This window comes from Alnus glutinosa, chromosome 14, assembly GCF_958979055.1.
Source record: "Alnus glutinosa chromosome 14, dhAlnGlut1.1, whole genome shotgun sequence".
NCBI lineage: Eukaryota > Viridiplantae > Streptophyta > Magnoliopsida > Fagales > Betulaceae > Alnus > Alnus glutinosa.
In genome coordinates, this window is record NC_084899.1 from 11429668 (window position 1) to 11447951 (window position 18284).

The window sequence follows — 18284 nt, forward strand, 5'->3', positions numbered from 1 at the left end:
GTGAACGCTAATAACCTATTATGAGCGTCCACTTTAGGTCGACGCTAATGAGCCTATATAATAAAAAAAAAAAAAAAAAAAAAAAAAAAAACATATAAACCTAATAAACTTTTAAAAAAGAAAAAATAATTGAAACCTATAGAAAAAATACTTCTTTTTATATTCTTAGTAAAGTTTTTCTATTTTTTTTTTAATTTTTAATTTTTATTTTTAATTTTTGTGTTAAATGTCATTTCAATCTCTAGGTTTTTAACGACTTTTTTTTTTTTTTTTTTTTTTTTTTTATTGCTAGGTTTTATTTTGTATCATTAACGGAATTTCATGTCAAACCAATCAAAACCTACCACGTGGTCATATGTCTCATAGAAAAACATAAAAATTAAAAAAAAAAAAAAAAAAAAAAAAAAAAAGGAAAAAAAGAAGAGGAAATACATATACATATATACAAAACAACTAAAAAATAAGTAAGGGGTGGAAAAAAAAAATCTACAAAAAATTAATTTTGATTTTCAAATTATTAGTAAAGTTTTTTTTTTCTTCTTCTTCTTTTTTTTTTTTTATTTAATTTATCCTTATGCGTTAGTCAAATCAATAATGATAAGATCAATCCGATTGATTCTCACGCATCAGTTTGATCAATTGAACTTGACACAATTGAAAGTTTGATCGAACATCCTGTCTATCATAGTGCATTAATTTGATTGATCGAACTATATGGATTTTGATTTATTTATGCTTGTGTATTAGTCCGGTTAATCATTATAAGATCAATCCGATTGATCGTGACCCAATCGAATGATCAATCAAACTTGACACGATTAAAGGTTTAATCAAACATCCAATCGATACTAATTTATTAATCTGATTCTTGTACGATCGAATAAACCATGATCTTATTTAGCATCGATTGAACTTGAAATAATTCAAAATTCGATCAAATGTCCAATCAATCCTAGTGCATTAGGGTCCGTTTGGATTTGCGATTTTAAAAAGTACGATTTAAAATCACGATTTTAAAATGTGCAGATTTGAAAAAAATGATTTTTAAAAACGCAGTTAAGTGTTTGACAAAATCATAGTTTAGCATTTAAAATCGCAAATTAGCCTTTAAAATTATGCGTTTTCAAAAAAACGCCATCTTACCTACGATTTGAAAAAGAAGATTTTCTGCGTTTTCAAACCGTAATTTTTAAAAACGCAATTTCCAAATGATTTATGTTCTGCGATTTGGTTTAAAATCGCACTTATTGTTTACAAAATCGCAATTCCAAACGCACCCTTAGTCTGATTGATCATACTAATGAATAATGATAATACAAAATCCAAAAAGTTTGATTGATTAGACTAATGCACTAGGATCGATCGGACGTTCGATCGAATCTTGAATTATGTCAAGTTTGAGTAAACTATATGGATTATGATAATCCATCAACAGAGGTGCTCAATACTCAAATTACCCGAGTCACTGACTAATCGATGGCTTCTCAAAGTACACTTTTATAGACATGTGATTTAATTGATACGGTTGAAGGTTCGATCAAATGTCTTATCAACCATAGTGTACAAGTATGACCGGTTGAACTCTAAGGAATTTGTACACTGTAATACGATCAATGATTGATATAACCTTACACAATTCAATATTTGTACGAACACCTCATCGATTTTAATGCATTAATCTGATTGATCGTGATAAGATCAATGGATCGATCGAACTTGACATGATTGAAGGTTAGATTGAACATTTGATCGATCCTAATGCATTTTCTGATCGATCGAACTAGGTCACAAGGATAGTGCAAGATCTATAGAGTTCGATCGAAATATTAATTAAATATAACTTTTAATTAAATATGATTAATTTCTTTAGTTAAATATGATTTTTTTTTTTATAGGTTTTATTTTTCTAAAATTTTAATAAGATTCTATTATTATTATTTTTTTGTTTCTATCTTTTAAGCTTCAACAGTCATTGACTCTTTTTTTTTTTGTTTGGAAGACACATTTAGAGGCATCTATCACCCAGAACAAGGCTCATATAATGAAGTTGGAATTGATCTTGAGGCTCCTGGATAATGATGAACTAAGCCCTGAGCATGTTAATGATGTTAAAGACTTTTTGGAAAATTATGTGGACCGAAATTAGGTCTATACTACTTCATATTCAAGTTTGTTCCTTTTTCATTGTTGGTGTAAGCAATGAATTTACTGAAAGATACACTATCATTCATAAGCTTTCTGTTTAGATCACCTATATCGGATTTATTAACTTTATCTGTTATTTTTGTTTTTTCTAAGAAGACTTTGATGAATTTAGTGACGTGGATGAGCTTTATAACACTTTACCACACTAGACAAGGTGGAGTCTCTTGAAGATCTTGTTGTAATTGGTCCTCCCAGTCTTGTTAAGGTAAATTCTTTCCACCATGCAGTGTTTTTTTTTAAAAAAAAAATAATAATAATTTTTAATTTATTTTTTTGAGCCGTTGTTATCTCTCTTTTTTGATTTTAAGAAAACAATTTATTTATGGTTCCTTTCTAGTTGAGATAGATTTATAGGTTATGTTATAGAAGCAATCATCTTTTATGGGGCATCTTGACTAAGCCAATGAGCTTTAGTTCAAATGTCCTTCTCTTGGAGTAAAGAGGTTGGGGCGTGAGCTTGTGGGTTCAAAACCAGCTCAGTTCTTTTGTGACTTACCAAAACAGAGGTTGTATTTTGGTGATGTTTGGGAAAATTGATTTGGAAGTGCTTTATTCAATTAAGCCTATTATGTTCTTTATGTTTCTTTTAACTTGTCATTTTCGTTAGAGCTTTTACCGAGTATCCAACTTTTTGTTTTATTCTTTATTTTTTTTTAAAAAAAAAACAAAATTTTATAGTTCTTTTTTACAAAATATCTCTCACAATGGTAGGGTTTCTAAAGAATAGGACATGATGTGATGCATTTGGACCCAATACTTTGAAGGCATATGGTTGAGGATTCCATTTATGTTAATATACTCTTGGTTAATTTCTTCTGACCCTTGGGAACCTAATATAATTATCTTCGTTGGCAGGGGAACCTGTTCTTAGGTTGAAGGTATCTTTGGTGGCACCAGCCTCTCAAATTCCTATAAGTGTTTCTATATATTTTTGACAAAGAAATTGAAATGATATAATGGACAGTGTTGAGCACTTCAGCTCCGAAAACTGTTAACTATGTATTGAAGTTCTGACTTTGGACCATCTCTGTTTTGATTTTAACAGCATTCTTCATTAGGTTTGATGTGCATAACCTTTCACTTATCACAAATAAAAACCATAATTGTGGGCATAGCTCCACTGATGGGTCCTAGTGGCATATTAAAAAAATATATATTTTCTTTTCTTTTTTAAAAAATTTTATGGTATTAGTGTCGACCCAGTTGATTCTAATATCCTACTATTACTAAAATCTTTTTTTAGAGTATTAGCATCGATTAGGTTGACGCTTATAGCCTATTATTATTATTCTTTAAAAAAATAAAAAATAAATTTAAGGTATTAGTGTCGACTAGGTCAACGCTAATAGTCTATTAAAAAAATATATATTTTTAGGGTATCAACGTCCACACAAGTAGACGCTGATGATAAACTATTAGTGTCAACCAAGTTGTCGACGCTAATAGTATACCGATCAGCGTCGACTTATGATATATGTGTTACACGTTTTAGCGTTGACCAAATATAGCATTAGCGTCAACATAGGTCGACGCTAATAGTCTATCATCAGCATTGGGCTTTTAGCATAGACTTGTTAGCATCCACTAAGTGTCTACGCTAATTAGTTAATTTCTTGTAGTGTAGGGTCTTTCTTGAAAAATATGAAAATGCCGCCTCTACCTTCATGGTTACAAGAAAATTCCGCCTCCTTATATCTTCAAGAGATCCACGTGATTTTGGGATTAGTAGCTTAGGTTCAGGTTAAGACAACTCTTTGCTAGGTTTAAAATGTACTTACGCCTCCCACTTTTTTCTATAAAAAATATATATTTATTTATTTATTTCTCTCCACATTCTGTACATTTTTTGCAATTCCACATCAATACTGTTAGTTTCTCTCAATGACCTGCAAATACTAAAGCACTAAAACTAGCCAAAAACATTAGAAAATAACAAAGCTAAAGATTTAACAAATGTAAATTAAGGGGTCCAAACATACAATATTTGACTCTCATTAGCATACATACGATAAAACCAGTGTCTATTATAATTACTGAGAAATGTGGACTCATATATTCACCTATGTTATTTTGGTAACTCTACATACAAGACTATTGTATTAGTCCATCTTTTGTCTACATCATTTTTATTGCATATATACACTTATGATTTATTTCTTTTTGTATTATGCGGCATGCCGCATGTGGCACATATCTCTTGCACAAATTTATAAAAGTCGTACGTATAATATTACTTCTATTTGCAACCATTTTTTTGCAATGAAAGTTTTTCCATCGCAAAAAGTGGTAGAGTTTGACCATAACTGACGACATGCAATTTCATCACAAAAATCACTTTTAGTCACGAAAATTACTTCGTCGCAGATTCTCGTTGTAAAAAACACTTTGTTCTTTTTTTGTAATGCTTATGCTTTTACTCGTGAGGTTACTATCACTTCATTTTCTTGTATTGTTTGTGGTGGTTGATTATATGTACTGTAGTTACTTGATTTTATGATGGACAATATAGAAAGTGTTAGATTTGGTAAATTGTCATCTTCTAACCAACAAATTAATCACGACCTATTAATTTCTGATGGAAATGTTTTAGATAAAGTATAATATCATATTGAGATGGGAAGTCATCTTAGTTAAAGTTACTATAGAATTGAAAGCATATCAAAAAATTTAAGATTTATTTAGAACTTAAAAAAAATGCTTTTAAATTGCTTTTTTTTTTTTTTAATTAGCTTTGTTAAAGTTTTTAATATTGATATTTTTTTATTTGTAGGTATTTCTGTCTTTTAACGAGTTTTAGCGTTTAAGTATTCCATCCAATTTAACAAAATTTCCTAACAGATCGAATAAGGATTTTGGTAAGTAAATGGTAGTTTGATGCGATCAGGTGGTGAGAGTGTTAGTTCATGGGACATATTGACAGAAACTGATAGTTCATGGAAAGAAAATGTAATTACCCATTTCTTTTTTCTTAATGTTACGACAACATCAAAGACGACACAAATGTCATCACTGACATGTTCATATCAATGACGACACTTGTCATCGCTAATAATAAATTCTCGTCCATAGTAACATTCTAGTGTCAACACGTGTGAAATTTTTTTTGCCTCAATATTAGTGACGACATATCAATGACTACTTTATGATCATCGCGAATAGAAAATATTTTTTCTAGGCTGCATTAGCGACAATTATCAGCAATGACATTTCGTCACCACTGACATAGGGACAACGTGTTGTATGTTGCTGCTAATATATAACAGAAAAATTTATTTACATTTTCATCGCGAACATATATTTACAAAATAAAAATATTGTCAAGTTTTTAGAAATGATGTCTTCACTAAAAAATAGGAAAAAAAAAATATTTTCGCTAATTTATCTTCCCGCCTTATTTGTTATGGCAGGATGTGTTTTCACTTAACTAGTTAGAGAGTAATGCTATACGTAGGACTTTTATTTTTCTTTTTATCTTCTCAAAGACGAGTGGCTTTGAAGATTACTATTGAATTTTAGGGGTATACATGCGGGTGGATATTAATCGGCCATATCCACTATCCGCACCTATTCGCTAGCTACTATGTGCTATCTGCACTTATCGCTATCTATTATTTGCTATCCGCACATGCGAATGCGAATAATGGTTTAAAGGGTATGTGGATGCGGTTATTAACTGCATCTACATATCCTTTATATATAAGATATATTTTAATATATATTATAGTTCAAATACTAAACACAACATGCACAACACCATCAACATTCACTTATGGATATATGTGTTATACTTTGAAAAATTATGTTTTCTATGATATGAATTTGTAATATTAATTTTTTATGTTGGATTTGTAATTTATGGTTTTTTATGTTTGCTGCCTTAATTATAGTGCTCATTGAATTATAGATTAAAAAACATTTGAGTGTTTCTTGTAAGCATTGATTACTATGAATATTTTGAAATTGTATCCATCATCCCCTTTTTTTGTCGGTTCTACATATTTTTCGGTGTTACATTATATTTTCAAAATAAGCCTAAAAGACTAAAAATCGGTTAAATTATTTTTAAAACCGTTTAAAATAGGCTTATTCCCTATTTGTGGATAGAGGATAGAAACCGCATTTAATAACCGCAATAAACGCGCGGATGCGGATAGTAAAAAAAATGACGTAGATATGTAAATCTAAACGTGATATTTGCATTTTGCATATGCGGGTGCGAATATTGTAAATAACGCATCCGCATGTACTCCCCTATTCGATTTTAGATGAATTACTATTAAATTTTGATATAATGATAATTATAAAAGCAATATCATCTTTACAAAGATAAAAGTACTATGTATATGTACGTATAGGATTACTCCTATTTGCAATGCTTTTTTGCAATGAAAGTTTTCCATCGCAAACAGTGGTCGAGTTCGACCAGTAGCAACGACATGCAATTTTCATCACAAAAATGACTTAGTCACGAAAATTACTTTGTCGCAGATTCTCGTTGTACGAATTTTTTTTTTTGTTTTTTGGTAATGCTTGCATGTGTTTTTATTTGAGGTTTTACAATTCCCTAAGTTTACTATCACTTCATTTTGGTGTATTGTTTATGGTGGTTGATTATGCTGTAATTACTTATCCGTAATGCCAAAGTATATATGATGGACAATAGAAGGTGAACAATTTGTTTTTTAATAGAAAGTGTAGGCCCCATTTGGTTCGTGGAATAGACCTCTAGAATAGAATGGCTATTCCATTCTTTTGTTTGGTAAGGGACTATTCCATTCTTTTGTTTGGTAGAGGTTTATTCTTTGGAATAGTTATTCACATTGGAATATATATTCCTTTACGAAGAGGAATTGGTATTCCTCTAAAAAATGAGAGGAATAACTATTCCTTCGAGTAAAGGCACCAGCCAATATATGGAGCCGGGGTCGTACCACCCCCGGAACACCTCATGGTGGACCCCTGAGGCGTTCCGGGGGTAGTGCGACCACCCCCGGCACTTTTGGGGGTGGCATAGGCTACCCCCGATTCTCATGGGGGTGGCCCCGGATTGGCTTCGGCCACCCCCGAAGACCACTACGGGGGTAGTTGTGGCCACTCATGGTTTTTTTTTTTTTTTTTAATAATTTGACTTTCTTTTATTTTTTATTTTTTTAAAATGTAGGGTTTTTTAGTAATTTTGATTGGATTCCAATTAAAATATATGAATTCTTACCAAACTAAAGAGTAGGAATAGTCATTTCATTCCGCCACCTTCTATTCTTAAGAAGAGCTATTCATTTTTCTAAGGAAATAGTCATTCCACAAACCAAACGAGGTTGTAAACTAGATTGGGGGTAAATTGTCATTTTCTAACCAACAAATTAATTACAGCCGATGGAAATGTTTTAGATATATTTTGTATAATATCATATTGAGATGGGAAGTCATGTTAATTAATTAATTAAAGTTATTCTAGAAGTGAAAGCATATCAGAAATTTTAAGTTATTTAGAACTTAAAAAAAATATTTTATATATATATATAGAAAAGAAAGAAAGACTGCTGATCAGAAAAGTTGTTCAGAAAAGAAAAGGAAAAAAAGATGACTAAATCGGATGCAAAATTGTCACATTTTGATGTGATTGCTTGTATGCTTCTTGATCACATTTAGGTGATCAAGAAAGAGATTCAAAGCTCTTTACCTCTTTGCAAGAATTCAGGACGCAATTTAATCTATATATATATATATATATATATATATATATATATATATATATATATATATATATATATATATATATATATATATATATATATATATATATTTGTAGAAGCAGTACTTTCCTCTCCCACAAATTATTCAATATATATTGAAAGAGAATACCTTCTATTCGGACCATCTGTAAAAGTGGTGTTTTACAGCATTCAATAAAAATTTGACACATCATTTAAAAGGCACTAAATATACTATAGCCTAATACACCGGATTATTACTTTTCTTATTTCTATTTTCCTTCTAACCCTAGGCCCCCGTGAACCAACTGTATACCACCCCATCTCTCCCAGCCGAACGACGCCACCGGAATATCACCGTTTAGCAAATGATTATGTGAACAGATTGGTACAATCTGTGGTAAATGAAGAATCGAACTCTGATGATTCTGGGTTCAATACACATGAAAAACCTGCTTCTATAGATTTAATAGAAAAAGAAAACTTGGATATTCAGTATCCAAATGAAGCACAGAGAAAACCCTGATGATCCTGATGGATTTCCCCTTTGATTGTTTCGATTGGGTTTTCTATGAGTTTTGTTGATTGGGTTTTCATTGGTTTGTTGATTATTGTTGTTGAGATGGGGTTCATGGTTGATTGTAGGATGGCTGATTTGGGAGAGTTTGATGCTTCACCTGTTACTTAGAGATGACCGAATGGGGTGAGAAATCTTAGATTGGTTTTCTTGTTTGGTTGGGTTGTTCTTCTATTGTTGATTTTAGGGTGGAAGATCTGGCCGCTCCACATTCCGGCGCAAAATTTTGCCAAAAACGATAAATGCTCGACTGAGAGAGATGAAGAATTTAAAGGTAAACGTGTTTGGCTATGGGTATGGAATTGTGGATATCGTCTGCGTTTTCTATTTGACGAAAATCTGAGGTTTCGCATTACTGTGGGCGACTGAAAATTGGAAAGCACTGCCAGGTTTCTCCTTTGACGGCAGAACTGCATCCATGATGGTGGTGACCTTCGGTGGAATCCGGTGACGGCCTGGGGTTGAGGAAGTGGTGGTTTTTTAAAGCCAGTTGAGCTCTTGAAAGGAAAACGGAGGTTTTCCATGATTCGGTGCTTTGATCTGTATTGTATGTTAGTCTTTTTAAATGATGTGTCAACTTCTTATTGGAAGCTGTAAAGCATCATTTTTACAGCCCATCCTTATAGAATGGGCTCTCATATTGAAATCAAATCATAATAATTCGATCTTTTAATTTCAAAGGATACGTGACTTCTATATATAGAAAAATGATTCTTGCACAATAATTATGTAATTGTTGTACAAAGTCTTAGTGATATGGAGTAATTCCATGCGGTAAGTTCCACTACATGAGTCTCACGTTATATATCTAGCTAGATCGATCTATTGCATGCGATGCTACATTAATTTTAACAAGGAAAATGTTCACTTTATTAAAGCAGGCTACGTACGTAGGAAGAAAAATATATAATGAGAGCGAGCGTGCACACATGACACAACAAACAAATGATCGAAGACACAACAGATACAGCGCGATCAATTAAGTGAAAGTCCATCACATTGCGTAGGAATGAATGATAAGGTCTCCTTCACAAGATCATGGATCACCAAAAAGTTCTGCTGCTGAATATTCCCAAAGATGGACATGCCCGAGCTCCCAGAGCTCCCCATAGCCAAGCAAAGCAATCCGCTGCTTGAATCGGCCACCATATAGTTTTCTCCCGGCAAATCCAAATCAGCACCATTAAAATGGAAAACCAGCTTCGGAACCTCCACGTCAGTTTTGCCGGTTGGTATGCTAAAGCAGAGGTCAAGCCCGGAGGAACCTGAATCGTCCACATCAAGTTTCACTTGCGAAATGAATTCTTTTTTGAGCGAATCGAACGCATTGCCATCAATGTAAGTAATGGTCGTCCCAGAATCTATGATTACGCCACCACTGCCATCATCTTGGAGCTCAAATGTGGACTTTTCGATGGGCAAGCGCGTCTTTCCAACGGAGATCCCTTCAAGAGAAAGATAATAGAAAGATGGCTGAGATGGGTTTTTTATCAAAGGGGTGGTGCTTTTGGTTGCCTTCTGTGTGCCATTGATCTCGCTTCCTAGAGATCCCAACAAAAGCGAGCTGGTTTTGGCGTTATCAATGGAGGTTAAGCAATAAGAGAATTTTGGTTCCTTGAGTTGGGAAACCAGCGATAATGGTCCACGCCCGAGCCCGACCAGGCCGGCACCTTGGTTGAACCCATCTCCCTCGTTGTCGTTTCCGCAACCAAACCCAATTTTGGGAACGGAAACCTTTTTCTGATCATCGGAGTCCCCGAACGTGAAGGTTTCAGTCGCCATCACACCTTCTGTCATAGAGTAGTCACCGTACTGATACAAATACAAGCAACCATCAGCGCCGCATGTTGACGCGGGTAGTGCATCGCATAGCTGGCTTTTACATGATATCTTAGAGAAAGAGGATGACTTTTTCGGATCGAAGATTGGCGTGGGCTGGTCATAACACTGCGTACAAGGCTTGCATTGAGTCCATATTAAATCACTGCCGGTGTCGATGATGGCTGAGAAGGTCTCCGGCGGTGTCCCGATAGCTAAGTTCATCAGAAACTCGCCGGTGCCTGCATGTACTGGGGCTTCAACCTGGGAATTGTCTGAGGAGGCTGCCAAGGCCATTGCACTAAGCCTTTGCAGCCTGTGTTGCCCGCGCTTGATTCCCCGCTGGATACGTTCAAACTTGGTAAGATTTTTGCCGGAATCGACATGGTGGAGTGTGACGTGGAATCCAGTTTGCTGTTTCTGGTGGTCAAGAACTCTTCTTGACGTAGAAGATGCTGGAAAAACAAAAAATAAGAGTAAAAAAAATATCAATGAAGATAAAGAATATAAGGAAGCCATGATCGAGTGTATTGGAATAGGAGGGAGAGAAAGTTGTGGGATTATATATGAGGAAATGGTTTTAAATGTTATATAATGCAACGAATTTCCGTCCAAAAAGGAAGGAGATGATATTGAAACGAATTGAAGTTTTGAAGAACAGCAGGTGGAGGAGGGATTAGAGAGAGGAAGTATTTCCCGTTACACTGAAAACAGAGTCGTGACGTCCCAACTTCATCAGATCGAGGAGGTTGAGATAGTGTGGAAGCTAATGCCGGGTGTTGCGTGGTAGTTGAGGAAAATGAGGGCAAAGGAAAAAGCAAATATTTTGTGAGAGGGGGAGTGGGAGTGGGAGTGGGACTGGGAGTCATTCGCACGCTATTATTTCCTTCGTGGAAGATTATATAATATGACAACAATCATGTAAAGTGATAATGTGTTTCAATTCATGAATGTCACACTTTATATGAATGCATTGCATATACGTCAAGTTTAATTTTCGTTGATATATATAATTCTCTTTCTTTTTTTAAATCGAAATTTATAGACTAATATTACTCTTCCCACTTATTTTATACCGGTGATGTATATATATATATGGTGTTTTAAGTAACTTTTTATACTTTATCACTTGAAAAGAATAAAAGAAAAAACCACTTAAAAAATGTTAAGTCAACTACGTGAAATAAGAGTAATAAATAAGGATAAATTGTGCGTGGTAAATTCGTGTGAACAGTAGCTGTTACTCAAATTAATATACAAATTAAGAATTTTGACCTAATTAAATATGGATTAGATAGGTTGGTGGTCTAACAGGTAATAAACAAATAAGTGAAAAGAAAGGAGATGGCTAACTTTTTTGGTTTCCAAGCATTGGTGGGGACAAAGGTTGTTGGGTGGTCTTATTACAGGTAGGTATGAATTTAAACACTTACATATATAGGTCTTTCGTCATGGTTTTGGTCATTGCACTTACAAAAAAGAGAAGAAAAAAGGTTGTGGTAATTATATATAATTCTATAAATTTGTACGAACTTGTAAATTATATATAGTAATAAAAAAAAATAAAAAAAAAATAAAAATCCTTTGCAAGAGAAAGAAAATGGTAAAGTTACTGATGTTGACAAATTCACACATTTTCTTATGTTGACAAACTAATTAATGTCAATCTCATTGAGATGCATGGTTAAATGAACACATTAAAGTGTCATATAGAAATTATTATTCAAATACATAATTTTATTAAATTTAGAATGGTTTAAAAATTATTAGAATATTATGCAAAAAAAAATAAAAATAGTTCAAATCATTTGTAAAAAACAACGTAAATTTTGCCCTTCACTTAGATATTGAATCTCTTATGAATGACACCAAGAACCTTAATTGGTCAAAAAAAAAAAAGACAAAAAAAAACCTTAATTGGTTGATCCCCTTTATCGTGGGCCCAAAGGGTTTAAGGGGTCCAAAGCCTTTGGCCCATCTAGAATAGCCTCCAAGCCCAACGACCTACAAAAGAAGCCCAAAAGGGATCCTTGCCTTTGCCATATCATTATACCGGCCTACTAGGGTGTTCTTTAACTAGAAAATGCCACATGTCCATATGGTTATGCAAGGGAAGATCCCCGGCCTCCATAAAGCCATATGAGTAATGTTTCTTGTACAATTCTTATACAACTTTTGCACAATTCTAACAAACTTTTTTCGAGATCAACCATTGAATATGTAGGGTTCACATGTAGGAAAACAAATCCAATGATTGATCCTAAAAAAATGTAGTTAGAGTTGTGCAAAAGTTGTGTAAGAGTTGTGCAACAAACATTACTCAAGGCATATACTATAACAGGTAATTCTCAGCCTCTTCTTTATTATTCTCCATCTGTCATTTTCCTTTTCACTACGAGTTTACTAACTTTTTTGAAGGAAAGTTGAAACTTTCATTAATCATGAAGAAAGGTACATAACAAACCACCATATAGGTGTACATAAGACACCACTATAAAGGTGTACATATTGCACCATCATAAATGTGTGCACCTAACCTGAGCCAAAATAAGACTCAGACCAATACAGACAGTTGCTACAAATAAAACTTAGCCAAATAGAAGGATGCCTTTGCGATGACATAGAACTTTCCTTGAACTGGGAGAAGGTCATACATTCTGGGCAAAAAGCAATGACCAGGGTAATAACTATGGAGCAAACCACCAAAGAACTAACCAAAAAAACAAAATAGAAAAAACACCCAAACCAGAGCTATTGACAGAGGAGAAATCGCCACTAGAGACGGCCTGTGTAACACACGCGCAGTCACCGGAAAACACCCCACCAACAATCGAACACCATAGGCCACCGGACGCCACCAAACGTGGCAAAGGGAACGGAGCCTGGCCTTTACGCGCAATCCAAGTTGTGAAAACACCCTGGCGCATGAGGACTACGCTCCGAGCACCAACGAGCATTCTGGTCGTAGCAAGCAGCGGTGAGCAAGGTTGGGGGGCGCATGTCGACCAGACGGCGGCGGAACACCACAGATTTGGCCTCAAAGATTGTTGAGAACTGAAGCACAGCCAAAACCTTCCCGCCGATGACGTGAGCGAAAAACTCTTCCCCTAGGAACCTCTCTAGAGTGCTTTCCTACCAACAAACAAAGAAAAACTAAAAGACATAAGCCTCCACCGGATCTAGTCCGAGGGGGACAAAAAACTCCACAATCCTAATGGCTGGGAGACTGTAAACCTCCACTGGACCAACCCAAGGAGGAACAAAAAACCTTTACAACCTAAGAGGGCTAAGAAAGGAAGCAAAACCGGGAGGAGGAAGGCTAAGGACCTCCCTCCCTCGGCAAACGGCGACGCTGGTAAGAGGAACCTTGTTTTGGGAGAGAAAACGTTTACAAATCGTAAGAGCACCTGTTTATTACGAGTTTACTAACTTAAGCATCAAAGATATCCCCTATCAGCACATCTGGCAAGCCTCATTGTTTACCCTTTATGTAACGCCCAGTAAATTCAAGCTCTTAAGAAATCATTGATATTGTTGAGGAAACAATATCCACATATTTTTATAAGCAAACCTAAAGTTGTTTTGAAAAATTAAAAGATCAAAACCTAAAAACCCTTAAAAACTTAAAAGTTACATTTAAGCTTTAAACTTTGATTGAACCGAAAATAGGTCAAACGAACTCAGATTTAGATAATTCAAAAACCGTTGTGCTTACAAAAGAAAGATCTACCATATGGCAAAAGTTAGTAAAAAAGTCCACCAGTTGACTTTTTGACCCAAGCTTAAATAACCCAACTGTCGATATTAAACGAAAAACTGTCAAGAAAAATATCTCCATGCTTCTAGAAACATTTCGGTATAAAAAACAAGAGTAATGATGAAAGGATAGGATATCTCAAAAGTAATCATAAAAAGGAGGAAAAATCAATAAAGCAAGTGTGAACGCTGAAAGTGGATAAAAGATATTTTGGCTTTATAGACAGAAACTTTGACTTGACTGGAACCAAGTCAAAACGAACTCAAAATGAGACAAACCAAAAAGAGAAAATGTTTGTCATGAAGTCCTCTATCTACCCTCAAAATTTCAAATCAATCGGAGTACGTTTGACCATCGAAATAATTCTCGGAGTAGGCTGCCCTCTAGTTGGACGAAAATTCTAAATTCCAAATTTACAAGACATTATCCAATAAGCTAATTCTTTTATTACATTTTGGACCTAAATACCCCTACCTTCCTCCTATAAATAAGCATGCAAGGCTCCTTGTTTTCCACACAAATCCTAGACAACTTCCTTGAAAGCTTTGTGCTTTGGTATTCTCTCCCTTTTTCTCTCCTTCTACCACACAACCACTTCGGTGTTCTTGAAGTTATTTTTCTCTCCAAATCAAATTGGTAAGTAAATCTTGACACTTCTTCCTTACTATTTAATTTCATTACTTTTTATGAATTGTTTAAAAGACCCAATAAGCTTAAGAGATAAAAGAATTAAAGTAAAGTGTAATATAAACTGCTTTTACATTTAATTGTCCTCATGACTGATCTTATGACTTTCATGAGTTGATCGTATTTATATTTCGTATTTATATTTCATTTTCCTCATGACTGATCTTATGACTTTCATGAGTTGATCGTATTTATATTTCGTACTTATATTTCATTGTCCTCATGACTGATCTTATGACTTTCATGAGTTGATCGTATTTATATTTCGTACTTATATTTCATTGTCCTCATGACTGATCGTATGACTTTCATGAATTGATCGTATTTATATTTCGTATTTAAAATTCATTGTCCTCATGACTGATCTTATGACTTTCATGAGTTGATCGTATTTAAATTTCACTGTCCTCATGACTGATCTTACGACCTTCATGAGTTGATCGTATTTACTCTTATTGTCCTTATGATATATTTTAATCCTTCAAGTTCATATTGGGTGGTATTGGTCATATAGCCTCATCATCAAATTATGAACCAAGGTTTTACGATTATCATAAGTGATCGTCTCAAATATAATGAAGTGATGGATAATAATAAATATAAAGAGATGAGGGTCTATAAACAATGATTTGTTTGATAGATAATTGATTTGTATATTATTGTATGGATGGATTTTTATACAGAAAAGAAGTCTAAGGACTACACGGGGAAGAGGGTAAGTATGGATGTACTTACTGAGGAATGATTCTATGTTTCATTAGGACTGTGTGGTGTGTGTTTATTGCATGTGGTTGTTCATGCATTGCATGTTGTGTCCAATTAATATAACGGCTGATGAGATAGCCATCAACAAGCTGATGTAGTAGCAAGGGGAAGGAAGGCTAGTCAGTGGATCCAGGGGGTTCAGAGTGACCCAGGGGTATCCGAAGGCCTAATATATAACTAATGCTGGGACCAGTAGGATTCCAGTGCAAACAGGTAAGACTTTAAGTGTGAGGCAAAGGACGTGAACGGGTTCAGATAACCTAGAACGAGAGGTCTGAAGTAAGATGATCCTAAAACACAAACTAAATAGTTACTACGATGCATATTCATACAACCCTTACGTTTGCATTCTATATGAACTGTTATTAGATTGATGGTAACGTAGATATGAAAATAGATGACTCACTTGTTTGTCTATGCAAATATGATAACGCATGGACCCATATGCCAGTTTTGATGGTTTTTAAAACCATTCAACGAACGATTATGTGCTAGTTTAGAAATTACTAGTTGTGCTTTATGGCATGTAAATATGTATAACGGTGTCATGTTTAGCGTGTTTTATGTTATAAGCTTATGTGCTGTTTGTGGCACTAATTTTGATGCACCTAGTGTGCATATGACATGTAAAGATAAACATAAGTAACTTTTAATAAATGTACCGAGGTATTTCAGTCAGCTCTAAATGTGTTAAGCTATCAATTCCTAAGGCTTTAGAAGAAAAAAATATATTCCGCTGCGAGAGTTTATCTCTGATGTAGTAATGTCACGTGGAAATCGGAGGTTTCTGCTTACGAATTTGCAGGCTCAAATTCGGGGCGTTACACTTTATCCTTTTTGCAGGCACCGTTGGCTAAGTTACCGGCATGTGACCAACTGTACCAAATGCGTAGTGCCATCTATAGCAACCGACTAGACTTCTAAGTCCTATAGACTAAAGACCGCTTGCCGAACACCACATCAAGAAGTGCTTAGATGGACAATGTCCGGCCAGCCAAACCCTGAAAACTAGAGGCCCATAGCTCAAGAGACAACTGTTGCACCTCCCCCAAAATATAGACCTCATCCTTCAACGTACAAAACCATGAGATGATGCAACAGTTTTAGCAACACAACCCCCTGCAGCATAATCTTTCCTCGGCTCATAATGATGAGCAACAACCCCTTCAACATTGAAAGAGAGAAGCAGAAGAGGAGGACCACGAAAGTAACACTAGGAACCATGAAGAGAAGGACTAGCCCTCGTCTCCCTATCAAGGATCGAAAGCTAAAAACACTAAGCACCCCGAAGTTGGTAGTCGTGTTGATGCCTGAATAAACAATATACAAGCCAAGTTCGATGCAATAGTGAAAATCATCAACGGTAATCAAACTTCCACGGTTGTGAGTTTCCTTGAGAGGATGAACCTCCCTTTCACAACCAAGGTTATGAAGTTTCCACTCCCCTCAAAAGTTTAAGAGGCCCCAAATGGAAATTGTTAGTATTTGGTCTCATTCTGTGTTTGGACAAAATCACTTGTGTGTAACGATACTCCACAGGGATTCTACTATTCAGAAATGCTTCAGAGTCAGAAGATTTTCAGTTCCCTGTCAGCCGTCCGGATGATCGAGCCATCCCGTCCAGACGACCATCTGTCACTGTTCCATCCGTCCGGACGACGTGCCATACCGTCTGGACTCCAGACAGACCAAGTATCATCCGTCTGGACGACGTGTCTCTCCGTCCGGACCCTCCACTGTGTCGAGAAGGTTCTATCCAGCTTGCATCTGTCCGGACGTTTCAGCAGCACGTCCGGACGCCTCTCAGTACTCGATCAGTTTTAGATTTCTTTCCAAGTTCCAAGAAAGGGAAGATCGATCAACCGTCTGGACGATGTGGTATCCCGTCCGGACACGCCTCTCCTTAAGGCAAGAATTGCAATTCAAATATCAGCGTCCGGACGTCTGACAGCTGTGGTCTGGACACGCGTTCATCAAAGAAGGAAATTGCCGATTCGACTTCAACCATCCGGACGACTGCCTATCATGGTCCGGATATGCGCATTGCAGATATGTAAATTGTGTGTTGAAGAATAGCCGTCCGGACGCTCATCCCCAATGGTCCGGACGCGCGAAGCCTTATAAGGAAATTACTTGCAGTGGATGTGTGACCGTCCGGACGATGTACCATCCCGTCCTGATGAGGCTCTTAAGTAGGAAAGATTTCCTCACGAAATTTTTGGAACATCTTGTTGCACAGTTGTCTGTCCGGACAGTCCATGTCCACCATCCAGACGGCGCCCAGGTATATTTTGCCTGACGCTCATTTGAGCCCCCAGCCTATAAATAGAGGCCCCTGGGCATTGAGAACTGCAAGAACTCGGTATTGAATTCCACAATTGCTCAAAGACGTGATATTTCCTCTGAAGCCCTATCAAGTGTGCTGTTGCTGTGCTACAACTGAAGTCTATCTTAGAGGTCGGCTCTAAGATAAAGGATTCTATTGAAGACCCTTTCTGGTAGGAGAATCTGGTTGGGAAGCGTTCGTGTTGAGTTACACGTCAGAGATCAAGATACGACCACTGCATTGGGTATATGTGAGTGTTACTGTCTTGTATCTAGCTATGTCTTCTGAATAGTGGAATTCCTGGGTTTGGCTACCCCGGAGTGGTTTTTCTCTTAATTGAGTTTCCACTTCGTCAACAAAAATCTGTGTGTCATTTATTTTCCGCTGTGCTTTAATTTTTGTTGACACTTATGCACACACTTTATTTTTAGAAGTCAA

At 35.6% G+C, this 18284-nt stretch overlaps 1 protein-coding gene across 1 annotated transcript; it reads right to left on the reverse strand.

Moving 5' to 3' along the window:
* Positions 1-9339: 9339 nt before the first annotated feature.
* LOC133858013 (aspartic proteinase nepenthesin-1) lies at positions 9340-11218 on the reverse strand. Its single transcript, XM_062293422.1, has 2 exons — positions 11015-11218; positions 9340-10766 (listed from the first exon to the last, which is right to left on the reverse strand). Exons 1-2 carry the CDS (start codon positions 11178-11180, stop codon positions 9469-9471), a joined length of 1464 nt encoding a protein of 487 aa, XP_062149406.1. The 5' UTR covers positions 11181-11218; the 3' UTR covers positions 9340-9468.
* Between the last annotated feature and the right edge of the window lie 7066 nt (positions 11219-18284).